The sequence below is a fragment of the Bombus vancouverensis genome, chromosome 8 (assembly GCF_051014615.1).
Source record: "Bombus vancouverensis nearcticus chromosome 8, iyBomVanc1_principal, whole genome shotgun sequence".
NCBI lineage: Eukaryota > Metazoa > Arthropoda > Insecta > Hymenoptera > Apidae > Bombus > Bombus vancouverensis.
This window is the reverse complement of record NC_134918.1, coordinates 14,235,109-14,257,082: the sequence shown is the minus strand read 5'-3', so window position 1 is coordinate 14,257,082 and position 21,974 is coordinate 14,235,109. Positions and strand designations below refer to the sequence as shown.

General features: G+C 40.7%; 2 protein-coding genes across 2 annotated transcripts; one reads left to right on the top strand and one right to left on the bottom strand.

Moving 5' to 3' along the window:
• The first annotated feature begins 1,347 nt into the window (after positions 1–1,347).
• Positions 1,348–19,520, top strand: Cubn (Cubilin). The gene is made up of 52 exons (XM_033336413.2): positions 1,348–1,502; positions 1,606–1,735; positions 1,825–2,010; positions 2,111–2,152; positions 2,236–2,376; positions 2,456–2,559; positions 2,651–2,798; positions 2,880–3,122; positions 3,264–3,576; positions 3,641–3,960; positions 4,052–4,408; positions 4,480–4,633; positions 4,712–4,893; positions 4,981–5,644; positions 6,023–6,245; positions 6,320–6,637; positions 6,728–6,888; positions 6,979–7,311; positions 7,536–8,029; positions 8,109–8,501; positions 8,579–8,852; positions 9,312–9,545; positions 10,142–10,647; positions 11,053–11,266; positions 11,325–11,690; positions 11,768–11,961; positions 12,040–12,191; positions 12,277–12,465; positions 12,557–12,738; positions 12,862–13,074; positions 13,159–13,305; positions 13,366–13,441; positions 13,508–13,616; positions 13,685–13,844; positions 13,926–14,156; positions 14,404–14,477; positions 14,554–14,783; positions 15,056–15,256; positions 15,339–15,474; positions 15,725–16,061; positions 16,141–16,326; positions 16,429–16,585; positions 16,662–16,839; positions 16,945–17,187; positions 17,256–17,418; positions 17,490–17,704; positions 17,780–17,857; positions 17,978–18,042; positions 18,120–18,360; positions 18,442–18,604; positions 18,841–19,091; positions 19,187–19,520. The coding sequence occupies exons 1-52, from the start codon at positions 1,435–1,437 to the stop codon at positions 19,298–19,300; spliced, it is 11,253 nt and encodes a 3,750-aa protein (XP_033192304.2). The 5' UTR covers positions 1,348–1,434; the 3' UTR covers positions 19,301–19,520.
• LOC117158016 (uncharacterized) lies at positions 19,332–21,166 on the bottom strand. Its single transcript, XM_033336474.2, has 3 exons — positions 20,811–21,166; positions 20,594–20,725; positions 19,332–20,420 (listed from the first exon to the last, which is right to left on the bottom strand). Exons 1-3 carry the CDS (start codon positions 20,813–20,815, stop codon positions 19,700–19,702), a joined length of 858 nt encoding a protein of 285 aa, XP_033192365.1. The 5' UTR covers positions 20,816–21,166; the 3' UTR covers positions 19,332–19,699.
• Between the last annotated feature and the right edge of the window lie 808 nt (positions 21,167–21,974).

The window sequence follows — 21,974 nt, the reverse complement described above, 5'->3', positions numbered from 1 at the left end:
AAAAATGTTTAAGCAGTAAATTATCTATTATATTAATAAGTCTTAATATTCAATGGAAACATATTTAAAACTTATGAGTAATCATGCCGTACACTAATTTTTTATAAATATATATATATATGTAATAAATATTTTGTAATTTCCATATACATTTTCGGATTAGTTTTAAATTTTATCACTATAATCATGACAGTTATGTCTCGTTACATGTATTAATGTTTTACATATAATCACATGCAATATGTAGATAAAACTATTTTATAATAAATGCTGGAATATTTATATGCGAGTGTATACGCAAATCGTATCGCATAATGAAAGAATAATTTGACGGTCGTATCGCGGGAAGAGCAAGTTAGCATAAAGGTCTTTTCTAGACCTTCAACTATAATTCCTTCGTTTATTCTGAAAACTTTTCTGTGCATGCTTTGGTTATTTTAATTTCATGGTGAATCATGTAAATGTGAGGAAATACGCAATACGGTCCTTGAGCAACTGCGTTATCAAAGCTTATTTTTGTATATTTTCGGATCGTCTTGCTTAAATCGCGAAAACGTATTTTTACAGATCCAAATTAAAATCTAATCCAAATTTTAAACACATCGATGGAAGCCAAAAGCAGCCTACTCACCGATCATCGAAATCACTGTGCCCACAGCTTCCTTCTCTTTTCATGTATGTCAAAGAAATGGAAAATTAAACTAGAAGATTGGTATGTGATCGAAAATTATGTTGCATGGTCGATGTTTGATTTCTATATTCCGGGGAACGTGTTACTAAACTTTTAATTGGCACAAAGTTGTTGGTGAAATTAAATATCATAATTAATTTTCAATATTATACAAGTTCGTACACTTATACAGCAATCCTCTCATGATGTTTATTAATGCTGTATATTTTTATTAAATAATTGTATAAATAATATTTCATTAATTATTTTACATCCTCTAACAAGGTATTTTTCAAATGAAATCGATTCGTCGAAATAGTGCTTCAGTGATAAACTAAGCTTTAAATTTACTTATTTATGTTTCGATACGTTAAAGAAATATTTAAAAATCATATACGTTTAAATACGTTGCGAGATAAAGAAAGTTTTAAACGCAAACCGAAAAGTGAGTGTCCTAACGACAGTTAAAAGGAACTTATCAAACTTAAATTTGGAAAATAAAATTGTTAAACGAACATTTTTGGCAAAACGAACTATGTTATAAAAAAAAAGAAACGAATCGAATAATGAACATGTAACCGATACTGGGTGGATTTCGATAAGTGTACTGAAATACGCCCACTTTCGACCGACGACATGCATCGTTTCTAACCATTCGATGCAGTCTTCTACGAACTTCAAAACGAGAAAGATCACGTGTAGCATCCGGCAAGAGATGCTATAATAAAAATTCGATCGCGTACGCTTCAAACCATCGTAGCGACATGGCTACGAGATCGCAATGGTTGCTGTTGACTTGGTTGGGATTCTGCGCGGCATGGATGGACGAAAGGTCTGGAGAACACAATTTCCGCCAGATCCGATCTTCATCCGAAAGAAAAAAAACTTTCTGCTCGTACCACATTGCATAAAACGTAATTTTTAACGCGTTCCAGGCCTGTGTTGGAGTCTCGGGACGGAAATCTGTTCATTTCCTCCGCGAAGGACAAGAACATCACCCTGAAGATCTTGGGAGATGGCCACTTAAACGTGAACGAAATTAATTTGCTTGAAGTCGCGAACGCTGTATGGAGACACTATTTTCCTCAAGAACTGAACAGTGGTACGGATGATTTTCTCGTTAATGACGTAATTCGTCTCGTTTCTTTTTTTAGGCGGTAAGCGCGACACGTTTAATCGAAAGATGGAGAATGGGATACCTGAGCGAAGTGGAATCGAATTTACAACGATTGATACAGGTTGTGGAGGGTCCCGAGGGTTTGGAGAAAAGAATAGCCATGATGAGAGGATTTGGAGAAGGAAATAGCACGTTGCAGCCGGGAGCTCAATCAGCAAATCGAGTAAGTATCTCTTGAAATAAGATTTTCTTTACGACGAATCATTTTGTTGAACTTAACCGATGTTTAATAATTAACACTTCGTTCAATTGATCACTTGCAGTCTACGCCTGGAATGAACTTAAGAATTCATATGATGGCTCGAGTATGTACAAAAGTTCCGACTAAATATTTTGCATGACGTATATTTAGCAGAGAATATTTAAATAACTGTTGAAATATGTCTAGGTAAAGCGAATAGAAGAAAAAGTAAAATCGATAGAATTGAAGCTGAAGACAAACGAATGTAGTAGCAATCCTTGTCTGAATGGTGGTACGTGTCAGGATCTTTACGAAGGATACCAGTGTCATTGTCCATCAAATTGGGAGGTAAATAGTAAAATATTAACGAAGTTAACTATTTCTTCTAAGTTTTCTATACAAATATTTATTTGCGTGCACGCCATAGGGTCCAAATTGTGTCGTGGATGTAAATGAGTGCGTCCGACTATTAGGAACAGATCTTGGATGCCAAAATGGAGCCACCTGCCATAATCTTCCAGGATCGTACAGGTTCTTAAACAGTTTGTTTCTCATGAGAAACTGTTACACCAGTGTTTTACGATATTCTACGTTTACTAACTTTATTTTACTTATTTTTCAGTTGCGATTGCACAGCAGGATGGTACGGTCTCCATTGCACGAAGAAGTCTTCCATTTGCAAACCGGAAAACTCCAACGAACTATGTGGTCACGGTGTCTGCGTTAGCAAAGAAGGTTCTCCACTTGGTTACACCTGTATTTGCGACCAAGTATATACCACGAAACATCTAATTTCATCTATCATAATTTCATCGTTTCCGGTATGCAATCGAAATTTTGTATTCTTTCAGGGTTGGCAATCCGAGGGTACTAATCCAGCTTGTATCAAAGACGTGGACGAATGCTCCGAAAACCATAGACCGTGTTCTGTGAATCCTTGGGTTGCTTGTCGAAATGCTCCCGGAACGTTCTTCTGTGATTCTTGTCCTCAAGGATACTCAGGGAATGGTTATTATTGTGCGGATATCGACGAATGTATGATCGACAACGGAGGTTGCAGCACAGCTCCCAGAGTTCAATGCATCAATACCATGGTAATTTAGAAAATTCATGCCAGTACCAGTAATAATATTTGTCAAATAAAGTACATATTGAGATATCGTATATATCAATGTACAGCGAGATAAATCGAAGAAATTTTTGAACGAGCTAGAATATACATGAATGTTAAACAGGGTTCAAGAATGTGCGGTCCCTGTCCCAGAGGATACAGCGGTGACGGTGTCACTTGTGTCTACGTTGGTAGCTGCGCCATCAACAACGGCGGCTGTCATCCGTTAGCCACATGCATCGAGAACCCAGCTCTCACGAGCGCCTACGTGATCTGTCGTTGTCCAGCCGGTATGGTGGGCGATGGACTCGGCCCGAACGGTTGTCAATCGACCGAGATATCTGCTCATTCACCTTGCGCTAGTAATCCTTGTGTGCACGGAAAGTGCACTATCCATGGCACCACCTACACTTGCATCTGTAATGCTGGATACACCGGTAAGAATATATTATTCTTAATTGCCATTTAGCCAACGATAAATAATATTTCGAATTATATCAGGGAGCACGTGTGACGTCAGAGATCCATGTGTACCGAATCCCTGTAAAAATAGCGGTGTCTGCGTGATTTCTAACGGCGTGCAAACCTGCGACTGTCCGTCGACGTACACTGGCAACAGATGCGAAACGCCACGGCAGACCTGCGGCGGTGTGTCCCGCAATCCCTTGGGACATCTCGAGTTCCCGATCGGTGGAAACGTTTATCAGCACGGACTGAGCTGTGCCTGGGTTCTAGTCACCAACAGTTCGCTCGTGTTGAACGTCACGTTCACCCGTTTCAACCTAGAACATTCGACCGACTGTAAATACGACTTTTTACAGGTATCACGTCGATCGATCTATATTTCCATTTATTTTCGTCATATTCTACTCGTATCGTCGATCAAGCCGTTAATTGGATGACGCGTTTCAGATACACGACGGCAGGAACGCCGGTAGTCAGATGATTGGCAGATTTTGCGGCAACACTTTCCCCCTCAAGAATGGAAATATCGTGTCCTCTCACAACTCTCTGTACTTTTGGTTCCATTCGGATAACAGCATATCCCACGACGGATTCGCGTTTGAATGGAATAGTATCGAGCCCGTTTGCGGAGGCACTTTGACGAATGATTACGGCACGATCAGTTCTCCCGGATCGCCAGGTAGGTATCCGCCGAACAGAGACTGTTACTGGACGATTACCGTTAAATCCTCAAAGAGAATACAGATTCATTTCGGGCAATTGATGCTCGAGGAACATCCATCCTGCGAAGCCGATTTCCTCGAGGTAAGTGTGATTTGTCGAGTCACTCTCCACGTTCATATAAATATATTCGTATTTCTGTCGATTGTTCACAGATCAGCACTATACATAACGAACGACTGGGGCTTTATTGTAATCACACTCATCCGCCGCCTCTTGTTGTGCCAGCTTCCAAAGCTGTAATTTATTTCCACTCTGACAGTGCTGGACAAGATGCTGGCTTCCAAATTCACTACTCTGCCATCGAAGGTAATTGAAATTTCAAGAATAAATTCGAACTTCTACTTCCTTCAAGTCATCCAAAATTATAAATCGCCATTTTTTCAGGCGTTCCTGGTTGTAACGACGTATATACCACTCCTACCGGTACCGTTAGTAGTCCTACGATCACAAATATTCAAGATATAGAATGCGAATGGAAAATCCAGACAGCTGTTGGTAAACGGATAGAAATTACCTGGCCTAAGTTAGAGCTCTCGGATACCGAATGTCGAATGCAAAAACTCGAGGTATCTTCTCTCCCAATCTTCACTTCAGAATTCTAAAATGAATTTTGTAAGATAGAAATATTTTGACATTATTCATTTTTTTATCAGATTTACGATGGAGATACCAGCGAATCTCCATTGCTCCAACGATACTGTGGTACTATGACTCCGCCCACGATAAAGTCGAGCACGAACGTGTTGCTGATTATTTTCACATCTAAAATGTACTCAGATGGCAGCTTCACCCTCTCCTATAACACAGTATGTGGCAAGCTATTCACAGATGATTCAGCAATTATCGAATCATCCATGACTGCAGACGGGATTGATACCGTTAACTGTGTCTACGAGATCAAGCAACCGCCTAACAAAAGAATCGTACTAAATATGCTCGAGATGAATATTAGTACTCAGCTGAGGATTCCATATAGAAGCCCGAGGCCGATTAGATTTCATCATTGGAATCACTGGAGAGTTCCCACTCTCAACTGGCCAGAGAGATACAACTGGCAGGATACATACAACTGGCCATTTGAAGACGACGCGATGCTTGGAGAAAACAGGCTACCCTCTTGTGTGACAAGTTTTCTCGATGTGTATGACGGCCCCAACGAGAACGCTCCGCGTCTCGCTCATCTTTGTAACGCTATCGTATCCTCCGACGGTTTAAACTTCTATTCCACACAAAATGTTATGTTACTCAAGTATCAGTCCAAGGCTTGGGTCCATAGCCAAATCCACTTCCGGGCGAATTACACGACGATTACAAACAGTAAGTGGAATATTGCAGGAGGAAGTATAAGAATACCGAGGAATTAAAGGAATTTTGTGCAGATGATAACGAAACTGCTGATCTTTGTGCAAATTTATACTTTTATAAAAATCGTTCAACGAATGAATCTAAATTATATAACTAAACACTATAACTGGATCAATACTTTGAATATTTTACATACTTTCGCATATTACGTGCATTTTTGCGCCCTCAAATTGCGCCGGAAAATGCGTGAAAATCCGTGATTTAATGGTAGTGCTTCGTTTAACGATTTCGAATTGGATATTTTCCAAAATAAACGAATAGCTTCTTTCTTAAATTTCTACTGGATTGCGAGTTACTCGATGAATTCCTAACACATGATTTATTCCAAAGGATGTGGAGGATTATACACAGAAACCAGCGGAACGATTCAGACGACCACCGAATACGGTCACTACCGCAACGGCGAAACATGCATATGGACGATACAGGCCCCGCTAGGTTATGTTGTGCAACTCACCTGGTTGACATTCGATTTGGAAAGACAAATTCGTTGTCAACACGACTATGTCAAGGCATACGAAAATTACATGACCAACAAAGAGGAGATAGGAACGTATGTTTGAATTTTCATATGACGATCGGACGATTTGGAATTGTCAATAACGATGTTGTTCTTCAATTTCATAGCTTTTGTGGCGATACCAAACCGCCGATAATAATGACGCAAAGCAACGAATTGACTTTGATTTTCCGTTCCGATTCGACGATAACCCGCGAAGGATTTACTGCCACGTATCTCTTCCTCGACGCCAGGAAAAGTTGTGGTGGTCATTTCGTTAAGGTAACGGGCGTTATTCAATCGCCAAATTATCCGAAAAATTATCCAAACAGAAGGGAATGCACGTGGGTGATCGAAGCTCCAAGCAAGCAAAAGGTGATTCTCAATGTGACGCACTTCCATTTGGAAAATCATCCAAATTGCGATTTCGATTATCTAGAAATCAGGTAGACTTTAAACTTTGAATGCTCTAATATATACTCAAATGTCCTGAAAAGAAATTAATATAATAAACGATTTTCTTCACTTCTTATTAGGAACGGTGGCTATGCAACTTCTCCATTGATCGGAAAATTTTGTAAAACCGATGTCCCCGCGGAAATAATTAGTCAGACCAGTCAATTGTACCTGAAATTTGTATCTGACCAAACGATATCGTTCAGCGGATTCCGTATAGAATGGGACAGCACGACCATAGGTACAAGATGAATTCTTCGAAAGATACAAAGTTTAACGATCGACTAAAGAATATTTCTGAGATCGAAAATCGTTTTCTTCGATGTTTCAGGCTGTGGTGGAACTATGAACGGCGTCACCGGCGACATCATATCTCCGAATTATCCTGAACCGTACATGCACCGAGCGGAATGTAAATGGACGATCGCGGTGGCGGCGGGCAGTTTGATACGGTTGCTAGTAGTCGATCTGCAACTGGAGGAGCACACGAAGTGTAGATACGACTATATCGAGATATACGAAGGGAACAATCGTCGAAACGGCCAGAGATACTGCCAATATCCTTATCCAAAAATTATTATGTCGAAGAGTAACGTGCTAAACATAGAGTTCCGCTCCGACTTTACGAATTCTGGTCGCGGTTTCCATCTGAAATATGAAACAGGTGAGTCGCTTTCCTCGGTGATTGCGTTAAAATTTTATTGATTGATCCATCTGCATCGGTGCTCGACACCTGCCGATATACGTGTATTATGTATCAAATTGTTTCTTCCTACACGTTGCCAATTTTTTACTTGTATAGGTTCAGTGGTAAACTAATGGACCTTAATTATTCATTATGTAATTATTGGATGTATCTATATATAACAAAACGCATTCCCTTTACAGTATGCCAAAACACATTACACGGCTTCTACGGCGTGATAGAATCTCCCAATTTCCCGTACACGTACGAGAAGAATGCAAACTGCAGCTGGACGATTGACGCCCCTATAGGCAACAAGATCAACATCACCTTCTCTCATTTTGACCTCGAAGGGACGAGCTATACCAACTCGTGCGACTATGACTATCTGGAGGTGTACGAAGGTTACGACGGTGGTCCTCATACGCAGCTCGGGAAATTCTGTGATTCCAACGTCCTTCCACCCAAAATTCATTCGTCGGACCACCAAGTACACCTGAAATTCGTCACCGACGGTTTCCTCAATTCCAACGGATTCCGACTGGAATGGGTTGTCGATGGTTGCGGTGGACATCTGACAAGGCCCTTCGACTCGTTCACGTCACCCGGATATCCGTCCGCTTATCCCTCGAACGTCGACTGCGAATGGTTGATCGAGGTCGATTTCTCGCACAGCATCGAACTGACACTCCACGATGTTGGTATCTTGAGATGAACGTTCTCCGACAGTCAACGACGAATAAAAATCTTTCGCGTATTTAATCTTGTTCTTTTAGATAAACACCGAGAAGCAGATGGACTGCTACTTCGACAAGGTCCAAATTTTCAGCGGCAAGGACGAGAGCGCACCGAAATTAGTCGAAATCTGCTACTCGCCTAAACCTGTAGTGTACACCAGCTTCGGGAACCAGATGTTCGTCAAGTTCCATTCCGACGTCACGTATGCGACCCGTGGATTTAACGCCAGTTACAAAAGCGTTCCCATCACCTGTGGTGGCAGATTTACCACCGATACAGGAATCATATTCTCCAAGAATTACCCGAAAAACTATCCGCATAGTCAAAATTGCAAGTGGTTGATACAAGTTGATCAAAATTACATCGTTAATATGACCTTCTTGGACTTCGATATCGAGGACAGTAGGAATTGCACCGACGATTATGTTCAGGTTATACATTAAATATTTGTTTGAAGTTGGGAAAACTAAATGGAACAAGGTGTAGAAAATTGTGACTTTTGTAACAGATATACGATGGGCCGACAACGGACTCGCCGTTGTTAGGCACCCACTGCGGGAACGAACTGCCACCCTCTTACGAATCAACCAGCAATGAGATGTTAGTTGTTATGAGAACAGACAGAATATTAGGAGCGAAAGGATTCCAAGCACGGTATCGTAAAGACTGCGGCGCTCGTATCATTGTACGCGATCAAGGGTACGTCGTTCCATATGCAACTTACACCACCGACGCTCTTTCCGATGGAAGCTGTACATGGATATTGGTTGCCGAAGATCTAGGTACAGTTCCGCCATATTAGATAGTCGTCCCATCATAAACAGTCTTTCTTTTTTCTCAGATAATCTGTTTAGGTTTTTAACTAATCTATTTTGAAACGTGCAGAGAAAGAAGATGATAAGTCACGTTTCCCATTTTTTTTTCTACAAGGGAACAGTTTTTAAATTCAGTTTTTAATTCAGTTGTCAATTAATCCTGTGTTACCAAAATATTCTTACCATTTAGTTTTTATGATCTTTTCATAATTTATTGCAAGATAATAAAATAGTGATTCTCGATAGGTTTCTACGAAATTTTGTCAGTCTATCAGCTATTTTTAGTTCTAACTGATTCTTTCCATTTTCTGTTACAAAATATTAAAAGACTACTTTAGCAATTATGAATTATCAGATTTGTTCCCCTGTGACTTTTACGTAATAAGTATTCCAATTATTAATTCTTTTTTCTATTTTTTAAAACAGCCGATCATGTCACTGTGACATTCACGTATTTGGATCTAGACGTGGTAGACTGGACTCATCTAGAGGTGTTCGATGGCGAAGGTTTGGATGGGCCATCTCGAGGCCATTGGGATGCTGGTACTGACACTGTACCCTTGCCGATAACCAGCAACGGTAATGCACTTACCGTGCATGTGACCTCAAGCTACGAATTGTTAGCACGCTTTTCCTTCACCTATTCCGTATTAGATTCAGGTAAATGATGCGACCGCTTTTTTTTATCGTTTCTCATATTTTCTTGGCAAACTTTTCGATACTGAAAACGATTTATTACGCGACACATTGAATATTCAATGTATACTGCATTCGTAGTAACTAATCTGTGAATTTTTAAGCGGTTTTGTATGCACTGTGACGAGACACGATTATACATTTGATACCAATATAACGTTTGAAACCAATCTGGAAATGCATATGGAAGTTACAAGATATTTGCTACAAATAAAAAAAATACATTTAGTTAAAAAGAAGTTAGTATGCAACATGAATAGTCACGTTAATATTTAGCGTTACAGATAGTTTCACTGAATTTTGCGACTTAACGTAACATATAATTGGTCGTTTAAATTTTATTTTCAGATTTGTTTCAAGCTTTTCCAATATAGATAGTTATGAAATGTCAAAATATTTTGTACGACGCATATAATATATTCGTTAAATGTGTGCACGAATGCTCGAATACTTTCGTGAGCTTCGATGCTAAACAGATCGATCAATTTCGTCAAATCGATAAATTTGAGTTTCCATTATCTAACTCAATCGAACGTTAAATCTTATTGATCGAACTGCAGCATGCGGCGGAACGTACAAGACGTATAAAGGAGAGATCGCCTCGCCGAACTACCCCGACAGTTACCCCTTAAACGCCGAGTGCATCTGGATCCTGGACAACTCGCCCGGAAATAGACTTCGCCTGAATTTCATCGACTTCGATCTGCAGCAAAGCGACGACTGTAACATGGATTATTTGGAGATACGAGAGGACAGTGGAATCGGGAAGCTGATCAATACTTTCTGCGGAACCAACGCAGAACCAGTCCAAACGTCGAAAAAATTATGGATCAAGTTCAAGAGCGACAACGAGGGCGCAGGGAAGGGGTTCAGAGCTCATTTCCAAGTGATAGGTGGAGACGAACTAAGCGGACCAGTAGGAACAATCACTTCTCCGCTTTATCCGATTCCTTATAAACAGAGCTACACCATGTGGAGAATCACAGTCGAATTTGGGTCGATAATTCGAATCGATATCACGGATATATATATTAACAATTTCGATACTGGCATCAACTCTCTCAAGGTATATATAAAAACATATATATTTCAAATATTTGATAGCAGGCGGAAAAGTGTTGCTCGGCATCATTCAAACACCTATACGATTCCAAAAGTACTGTTCCTCACAGTCCTTTTATCAGGAACCATCCTTGTCATCCTTAATCCGTCGCTAATTCTTCTAAGAACAATGTTTCTCCTTTTTAAAGGAATGCAACCTTAGGTAGGTCGCTTGCTATTCCTAAACTTTCGTTCTAAGCGATCAAACTCTTGATATGCGATAGCTACAAGATTTCAAGTCACTAGCTATGGCACAACAACCCTTGGCCTCAACAATTTGAAAAATACATCATAACTAACACGTATAATTTTAAACGCGGAGGTTACTAGAGACTTTGAATCCATAACAACGACTACGTGTTTTGAACAGGTGTACGATGGTTACGATTACAATGCGCCAGTTTTGTTGGAAATTCACAATTTTGATCAAGCTCAGTCCGTCACGTCCACTGGTAACGTAGTCAATATAGAATTTTCGATCGATGTCAGCCTTGTATTTCGACATGGTGGCTGGTTCTCCCTTAATTGGCTTCAAATACCAAGAAACATCGATGATGGCAATACGGAAAATGAAGCCGTTAAACGTAAGTTCGAAGATCGTTAATGTCGTTGATTAAAACGTAACATTGTATCTTGCCACAGTGTCAGAGTGCAGTATGGAAGTGGCTCTACAGAACAGTAGTAGATACGATATCACGTCGCCCGGCTGGCCGCACGGCTATGCCGATAATCTTCGTTGCGTATGGATTTTCACTTCTCCACCTGGAACTCACTTGGTCTTTAGAATATTATACATGGATCTGGAAGAAAGCAACAACTGCGTGGCAGATTTTGTCACAGTTTACAACGGCAATGCCCTGACAGACGAGAGTAACGCGAATCTATTGCACAAATTATGCCTATCGAATTCTACGTCGATGGCAATAGAGGCGGATAACGTGATGACGGTGAAGTTCGAATCGGATAGCTACTTGAACGAAACGGGCTTCAGCGCATACGTTTACCAAGGTAAAAATATTTTCAAGTACTCTTGCATTCGAGGACATTATTCACGATATAGGGTGTTCATTGTCGATGTAACTCAGCTTGCGGTGGTAAGCTTTCTGGACCAAACGGAGTGATCGAGATCAATAATGTTACATCGAGGTTGCAGTCGCATAGTTGGGATATTTCTTGCGAGTGGGTGGTCACAGTGAGGCCTGGGCGAACGATAGAAGTGAACATCGTTGAGATGTCGATAAAAAATCCCAGTTCGACGTGCAGTAATAATTTTCTCATGGTAAATTTGCATTCAATATTAAATGTGTCAATGATAATCTTTTAATTCCTTCAAATACGTGATTAACTGTTTTTATAGTTGAAAAATGGTGGAGAGATTGCGTCACCTTTACTTGGAGCTGGAAAATACTGCGGTTTCGTGACACCAACCCCTCTTCAAACCACCGGAAATCGCCTATACGTAAAGGCGCACGGTATTCAGTCCAATATCAACTTTAAATTAACCTACAGGTGATCACGGCTATTTCTTTTACCCATTAATACGTTCCACACCTGTCAAGTCACATTTTTTGAAGAAATTTGATGAATTATTCAGCGAAGTGAGCATGAACTGCGGAGGTGAATTCTACCTGACGAGCAAGCAGAAGGAGTGGGAAATCGCCACCCCGAATTACCCGAACATCCCTCCAACATATTCCGAGTGCACGTGGACGGCAATAGCACCTGGCAGAGAAAGGATATTCATCCATTTCATCGAAAGATTCGATTTGAGTTCCTCCTTAAAGTGAGTCTTGGATGTACCAACAGTGAGCAGCTAACTTGCTATATTAAATCGTTCAAGTTCCGTGAACAGTAAGAGAGGAAACGGATTTCAGCTGTGAGAAGGAGTACGTTGAAATCAGGGATGGTGGAACGGGCAACTCCAGACTGTTAGGAAGATACTGTAAAGACACAGCTCCCAGCAGCATGGTCAGTACCGAAAATATGATGTACGTTCACTTTTACACGGACGTCCCCGAGCCCAAGAATGGTTTCAAAGCTGTGCTCTCTATCAAAGGTTAGATGATATGTAATATCGCAATTTGCTTCGTTCTAAATATTTTGCATTCGTGAATCAAAGTTATACATACAAATTCACACCTTTGAAATAATTTTCTAAAGTCTGTTGCTTTTCTTGTAGATTTATGCGGTGGGATCATCAGAGGTCTCAATGGCTTTATCTCATCACCGAATTATCCGTTGGGTTACACGAAAAATCATAATTGCACTTGGCGAATAATCGCTCCAGCAGATCACACATTGAAGTTCACGTTCTTAGATATAAACTTACCTAACCGCCATACTTGCAAGGATTACGTGCAAATCCAGGAAGTGATGCCGGTGAATAAAACGAGTAAGTAGAAACAGACTTACAAGTTAGACCCAACGTGGATGAACCCTTCCTATGATCTTCCCCTTCTTTTTTACTTTTTATCAGGTGTCGAAATTGGCAAGTATTGCGGTTTCGTGAAACCCGAAGCCGTCGAAACGGCATCCAACGAAGCGGTAGTGACGTTCATAAGCGATGATATCGAATACGTATCCTACCGGGGTTTCAATCTTAACTTTACCGCTAGTCAAGAAAGTGAGTACCAAATGAGAATCGAAATGGAAATGAAACGACAATAAATAATGTTTATTGCAGTCTGTGGAGGTGAAATCACTGACATGATGGGCACGATCAAGCCGAATGGTTATCCCAATATCGCAACGCGATCAAAGTACGCAATTGAAAATTTATGTTAAATTAAACCTTCCGTACTTTATCTACTCCTATTCTTTTGCAGATACTGTGACTGGAGAATTAAATTGCCGGTAGGATATTACGTAGTTGCTGAATTACAGGACTTGGATATCATGCCCGGAATTCAATCACGACTGGGTTACACAGTAACGGTAATTATCAACGACCTTGCAATTTTTACCATTTTACCATTTCAACCGTTAATTGATCTTTTTTTCAGTTTTACAATGATTTCCGCTTCAAATCCAGGATCAAGACAATACGATCGAATTCAACAGATCGAATGATAATAAGCTCTAGCAATACCATGATGATCGGTTATTACTCGTCACCAGGCTATCGTGGTTTCAAATTGCGGTACCGTGCCGAACCGAATCCTCGTACGTTCGTGAAAGAAATATTCCTTTGATAGATCAAAAGTGCAATCGTCCGATGAACAATATTGTTATCTAAACTTTCAGCCTGCGGTGGAGTGATACAAGAAATCAAAGGTAATCTGTCACCACCAAAATATCGACCCTTCAACGAGTCGTCCTATTTCTGTCTCTGGAACATAGTAGCACCGAACAGTCTAATAAATAGCAGTCATCTTGGAGTGACATTGTCGATAAAGGTGGTTGGCCTAATTGGCGAAATTCGTGGATACGCCTTAACCAAATATTGCTTCCGGGACCGGGTCATCTCTTTGAGTGGTAAGATTGTGATTGTCAACCGAATCGTGTCTTTCTATCGCTAGACGATTTTTTAAAATCGAGGAAAATACGAAAGAATTGCTGTTGGTTTTTTTGAATTTAAAAGGTTTATTCGAAAAGTTTGTAGAAAAATTTCAAACGTTAAAAGTATCCTTTGCACGATTAGAACGAAAGTGAGACTTAAATACACGTTATATCACATACATTAAAATTCGACGAATGGTGGAACATATTTTTATTTTCCAAGGTATCGGTATGATTTGCGGCAACTTCTCGGAACCGGTGTATTTGAGAAGTCCCAAACTGATGAACGAGTTGACCGTAAGTCTCAAACGAAGGAAACACGATGGTGTTACATACATTTTGCACATAGCGTATATCTGTTTGAAATTTGTAGATAGTGAACGGTACTTTCGGTGCACCGATGCGCTTCACCCTCGAGTACGAATGGCAACCTTGCGGTGGCATTCTTAGCGGATTGACGCACGTGATACAGGCGCCTAAAAATATATCCTATCCTATTAATTGCGTCTGGCACGCAAATTATCCAGACAATGGAGAAATGATCAAGCTCCACTTCAACAGACTACACTTGGGTGGCTGTGACAAGAATTACATCAGTATCAGGTACTTTGGAAACAAATAACTTACTGCAAACCTCTGTAGATCTCTAGAACTAGCGACGGTTGAAATGTGAAATTTGAATCAAAGATATCAGTGCGAGAAACAAAGCTTTGTACACATACCTATATTTTATGAATAAAAGTCTCCGAAAATCATCCAAAATACACCATAGTAAGTGTCTGTTAAAGAAGAACTGGAGTTATTCCAAAGCATTCCGATACTTCTAGTTTCAAGATTACACGTCTTCCAAATTCTTCAATGTGCTTGTTTCTTAGGAACGGTGGTCCATTCTCGCCAGAGATCGGCAAATTCTGCGGTAACGAGCAACCTAATAACATCACCAGCATATCCAATCAGCTGTGGATCGAATATACAGCAGTAGAGGATCCCAGTGACTTCGAGTTCGTCCTAGAACCAGAGAACGACGGATGTGGAGGCACACTTCATGGCAACAGTCGCGAAATATCATCCCCTAAGTAAATGAAAACACGATAACGCAAAATGAATCAGAGAAATATCTGATTGAGCGATTCATTTATACTCTTCGTGTATCTACAGGTTCCCGGCGAAATATCCCAACAACGCGGAGTGCATCTGGGAAATAATAGCGGACAACGGGTATCACGTCGGCCTGGTATTCGTTGATCGTTTCAATTTGGAGAGCAGCCCTAACTGCGAGAAGGATTACGTACAGGTGCGTGAGAAATTTGCATGGTAATGAAATTGTGCAATAGGTTTCCGTTTCATCCGGACGACGAACTCCGTCGACGCACCATGTTAGCATGAAAAGTAACGATAGTGTGTTATGTTTGGTCTTATTATTATCGTTGTCCAGCGTGGCAAGAAATGAAGCAGTCGATAGACACGAAACCAGTAGGGATATGACGTGTTGCAAACTCGAGATAGTCGAAGATTTTATCTTTCGAATATTTTGTCTGATGTAGATGTTCGACTGGGTGACAGACGCAAAGAATAAATCTTCCATAGGAATGTGGAAGGATCTTGGAAAAGTCTGCGGTAGAAACACGCCGTTGACATTCAATTCGACCAGCAATCGTATGAAAGTTATCTTCCATTCGAACGAGGCGATCCAGGGTGACGGATTCCGCGCCGTTTGGCAGGAGAACTGCGGTGGAGTTTTCGAAGCCACCTCTCACCGGAAGATTATCACATCGCCATCGTATCCGAACTTCTATCCGCCAAATTTCTTCTGTAATTATACTATCGTGGCGCCAGAAGAAAGCATAATAATCAGTTTCAAGGAATTCCAGATCGAACACAGTAAGCAGGAATAAATGCTACTAAGAGAACGTGACAGATACCACTGAAATTCATCATTTGGTGATTCCGTTAATCATAGGTCGCAAGGACTGTAACCTCGACAATGTGACGATTTCATACGAGGACACGTATGTAATGGAGGAGAATGTTTATTGCGGAGAGAATAAGCCACCCTTAATAAAGGCGACAAACAAAGCAGAGATCATCTTTAGAACCGATAGATTCATTCAACGAAGCGGTTTTCTATTCGAATATCATCTCAATGGTACTCATGGCCACATATCATAAACAATACTGTCAAAAAATTACGAAACTTTCAATAGAATTTGTCTTTTAACGATGTCTTTTTTTCTTTCTATCTCGAAAGACTGTGGCGGAACGATAACAGAGCCTGGAGACATTAAACTCTTAACACGCGATGGCATATACCTCGGAGGGACGGACTGTGTCTGGAAAATCCAAGCACCTTCAGACAAGAGTATCGTTCTCCGTTTCGAAAGTTTCGTACTCGAGTCCAGCTACAGGTATCTTATCCGATATTCAAGTTCGAAGGAATTATAGTGACAGTGGTATTTTACGATAACACTATAAATCTTGCAGCTGTTTATACGATGTCGTGACAATCTACGAGGGCCTGGAGGAAAACGAGCAGAATAGACTAGCTAAACTGTGCGGAGATCTGTCGGAACATTTGCCAGTCATAAAGTCTAACTCAAGTTCCATGCGGGTTTTGTTCCACGCGGATTACAGCCGCCACTATTCTGGTTTCACCGCAAAGGTAACTTCTACGTAGTTTATAATTAGAATTTCCAGCCTTTTTAATCGTATTACAAGCCATTTTCTTCTAGAATCGCTTAATCTTCAAATCGTTTCGTTATCTCAGGTACTTTTTGTGAAAAGTGTCGCAGCAGGTTGCGGCGGAGTCGTTCATTTGCTTACTTCTCATAGTCAGACATTCAAGACACAGAAAGATTCGACGTACGATAGCCTGGAAGACTGTCACTGGAACGTGATAACATCAGTGGGAAAAATTATCAAATTTACTATCAACAGCATGGATATCAAGAATAAAACTATCAATAAAAATGCCACTATCGACAATGAATGTACTGGCGATTTCCTTGAGGTAAAATTTTCCCATCTGCTGATAACTTTTGTATTGTTATGTCTTTAACTTCTTGTTACGTCGTTTAGGTTCGCGACGGCGCCGGACCTTTTAGCCAGCTTTTAGGAAAATTCTGTGGCAACCAACCTCCGCTTCCTATATTATCCGGTTCCAACACTCTTTGGATACGATTCGTCAGCGATGGTACGCTCGAAGGAGCTGGCGTCGAGGGCACCTTTGACACATTAGATGGTGAAATCAATTAAATATCGACTAATTAACGAGAAAATGCTCGATGCTTAACGGTTGTTCGATTTTTCCAGCGTTATGTGCCTATGCCGCCCCAATAGCGAACAACTCGAGACTTATACTGACTTCGCCGAATTATCCGAATAATTACGAACCGAATACAAGGTGTCATTGGACAATAAGTTCCGAAGACCTATACACCGAAAGATTAAGGATACAATTTTTAGACTTCGATTTGGCTGACTCCCACCAGTGCGAAGATGACTACGTTGAAATCATAGACGGCAGGGTATGTTGCTTAACGTATGACTTATCCAGTTCAGAAATATCGTTATCGTATCATCATGAAACGATGTTCATACAGAATCGAAAGTACATCGAGGAGGGCTACGGCGAGAACTTCGTTTGGAATGGAAACATGCTGACAGAAATTTATGATTCGGTAATGAAACTTATCTTTTAATACCTATAACATTTACAAATTTTATATGTATATTTGTATACTGTTGTTTCCAAATTATTATTTAATATTGTCAAATTTGTATGGTTTAATAAATTATAGGGCGGTTTTTCGCCATCCACTTCGTACAAATACTGTGGCAACAATTTGCCTCATGATTTCTATAGGTAGGTAACGAGTTGTCAAACAGAATCCAAACGTACAAAATTTAAGCATAAAAAGTTAAATTTCCTTGTCGATACAGTTACAGCACCGAACTGCACGTGACGTTCAAAGGTTCTAGCGCAGGTCACAAAGGTTTTAAACTCGAATATGGAAAGTCGACGTGCGATCGGAATTTCACCGCGGAACAAGGTCGAATCGTGCACGAAGGTATCACTGATTGTTGGATCACGATAACAGCGCCTAAAAACCGCACGATCTCTTTATATTTTAACCAATTCTCGCTCTACGACCCGGACGAGTGCACCAAGAGCTCCTTACAAGCAAGTGTTCTAATCGCGTTTCTATTTATACATCCTTTGACAAAGATTCTGTTTCTACTTGGTCATGTTGCGTTCACTTAGGTGTTCGATGGTGATTTGACTGGTAAATTGGTAGCGTCGTTGTGCTCTATGGATGTGCCCAGTCCTATTTTCAGTACCGGAAACAAGCTGAGTTTACATTCTCGGTCCGAATGGTCATCTAGCTTTGAGTTCTACGACATCACATATACCACTACGGACGCAGGTGAGAACAGAGTGTGTTCGATATTAATACTGAAAATCAGTGCGTTGTTTGAGAATTGCTGCGTGAGCGTGTTAGGAAATAGATAAAGATTTTGTAGAAGGTGGGAAGCATCGTGCGTGGGAAGGGCAAATAGGAATGAAACAAGTGAAAACAGTGGGAAATGGTGTATAATTCTGTGAGGAAATCACGCGTCGTAAAATAATTATTTGTTGTATGCAACAATTAATCACATACAGGTCGTGGCTGCGGTGGTCGTATATTTAATTACGCCGGATCGTTTACGTCACCCATGTACCCCAACGAATATCGCAATAACACGGTGTGTGTCTGGGACATTACCGTGCCAAATGGCCTGAAAGCCGCCTTGACTTTCCCAGTACTCGACATCGGCACGAAAAAGAGCTGCTCTTACGATTACAACGTTGTGAAAATCTACGATATCACATCGACTGGAGAGGAAGTTCTTTCCACTACTTACTGTGGAGGGGTAATTCGATATCAGAATATAAGACCAATTGCTGAGTCTATTTGAAGAGCAAGGTGATAATGATGTTTTTATCGAATTTTTATTTGTCTTTGCAGGATGATCCGGCACCGTTCGTGGCCAGCAGCAATCGGGTGATCGTGAAATTTATTTCATCGGTGAACAATATTGGAACCGGTTGGAGAGCGAATTTCGATGGCCGAGAGGATTAAGAGAAGAGACGTTTGAGTGCAAACATCAGAGAACGATTTATAAATATATTTATTCTATCAAAGTGTATGTATATTTCGCATGTTAACAATGCAGTATATTTATGGTAGCGCGCTTTGAAAAGGTAAACGAATTAAGGCGATTGTCCGACAACTATTATTTGTAAATAACGTAATGTTTGTGCGATGTGGGTAGAGATGAAATAAATCAGATTTCGTACAACGTTTCGTGTTGTTATTGGTCGATAATTCATTATGATATCGTATTGGCTAGAACCAATACCGCCGAGCATTGTTGACTCGTGCGAAATTAATTCAACGATCTTCTCAATATCCTATCGATAAATCATGAATAATATAATATGATATTTTCGAATGTGTTCGTGTTTAACTATTCAAACGTCACGCTTCGTTGCATTCATCCGCGCAATTCTCGTTCGTATCGTTGTCCTCCGCTTCTTCAAGTTCCGCCACCGAACAGCTTTTCGTCTTTCCGTTCGCTTCCTCTATCTTCGGATCTTCTTCCACAACTGGCAGAGTTTCCGTATCTAGTTCTTCGTCATTTTGTATCTCTCGCTTCTTCCTGTTCTTTTCGCGTTTGTTCTTCTCAGCTTTCTTCTTGTCTTTTTTCGACACCGACTTCGCTTTAGTCTCCTCTTCTTCCACTTCCAACGGTGCTTCCTCTATTTCCTCCATCTTCGTTTGTTTTTCTTTCTTCTGGACCTTCTTCTTCTTACCTTCCTTCGTCACCTTCTCGGACTTGTCCAGATTTTCACTTTCCACTTTCCGCTTTGACTTCTTTTCATTTTCCAAGTTGTTTTGTTCTTCCACTTTTTTATCTTTCAATTTCTTATCTTTCAACCTCTTGGAATCTTTCTGGTGCACTTCTTGAGACTCACCAGAATATTTAGTTTTCTTCTTAGACTCGTGCTTCGAATTGGTTCGAGGGTCGGCGTTTTCTTTCCCTTTCAGTTTCTTGTTCTTCGACTTGTGTCCTTTTTCTGATTCCTCATTTTCAACAACGTTTTCAGAGTAGCTCTCCGCGTTCTTTTCCTCCGACGCGCTGTTCTTCCTCTTCCTCGGCTGTAAGTTCTTGCCCTCTCCATCCTTCCATTTTCCTTCCCTAAAATAACGAAAATCAGCATCGTAGCAGAACTTAGTCACGGGGAAATGATGCAGAAGCAACGTCCGTCACCCGTGACCAGATAAAAGCTACCGAGGGCAAAGCGATTATTGCGTAACTGACGCCACGACGCATACAATCCGGTGCATCATACTACGCTTTTCCAAACTCACTTCGAATACGCTACATCCTTCTTTTTCCTTTCGTGTCCTTTCTTCGACTCCACTTCCTTGCCAGGCTTCTTCGCCAACGCATCGGAGACGAGCACCGTGACAATCAACAAAATAGTAAATAGTACCCAGATCCTGAACAAACGTTCCACGAATTAAAATGATCGCTTTCTAACGTTAACGCGGCCAAACCGCGTGAAAACTAAAATATTCTCCTCACCGCATATCTGCTCCGCGTTTGAATCGCTCTTGATCCTCTAATGATACGTATCGAGTCTGGAGATCGCGTACGACCGAAATCAAGATTCAGCGCAATACTGACTGCTGTTCGTCGGTCCTCTTATATCTTATACTGTGTCTTCATTCATATCTCGATAAACACGCTTGCCTCACAGCTCGATGATCGGGCAGTTCGTGAATGGCTCTTACGGTATCGGTCTCGATATCAGTGTAAAATCTATCGGCAATACGTGGACGAATAATTGCGATCTAAATTCGTAACGCGGAAAGTTCGAAGTTCGAATATGTAACTCTTCCTCGCTTCAACGTATCGTGCGTTCTTGACCTAGAACAGCCTGCGCCTGAAATAGCAAAACCGACTATTCACATCCTACGCACGAATCTTCTATCCTTGATATCTTCGCGAATTTTCCACATTTTTCTCGTCCTGTTTCCGACATTTCGCTTAACCGCTATCGTTTCACTACCACCACGAAACAAGATATTTAGGTCGGTTCATATCTAATCTTCGTGCTGACGGTCTCTGACGTCAGGGACCACTCAAGGAAGCTCTACATTGCGACAAACAAGCATTCGTGTCACAGGTAATTTTCAATATTACGCGACTTATACCATTCACGTCTTTTATTTGGATCCAGTTACTCTTATCGAGTTATAACGACACTGGATTAGAGGTCCAGGATGCAGCTTCTAGACGCAGATTTTCGCTTATCACGCAATTGTTCTTGCGCCTGCTTCCATAGGTGGTAATATAAACAAACTGAGGTGAGATTGATCCAATTGTGATTCCTCCGAGTAGCCAAATTCCACGACTGCGTCGTATTACGATGGTAAGATATCTTTGGTAGATTAAACGCGAATTCGGGTGTGGCAATTGATTGATTTTCGTTGAATAAATTCCACGTTATGTGTATTAAGTACTCTAGGGGCGAGAAACTGAAGAGCTAAAAGCTAATTTAAATATAAATTGGAGAATGTGTTGTTGACTATTTTTAACACGTATATCTATTTTTCAAATTATGAAAAATCGTGAAGCCATATTTTTGCTTATTAAAAGACGCAAATACCCATTTTACGAGGATACATAAATCTCGCCAGTTTTCGTTGATCGGTTTTTAGTAACAAACGAGTTACCGAACTATTT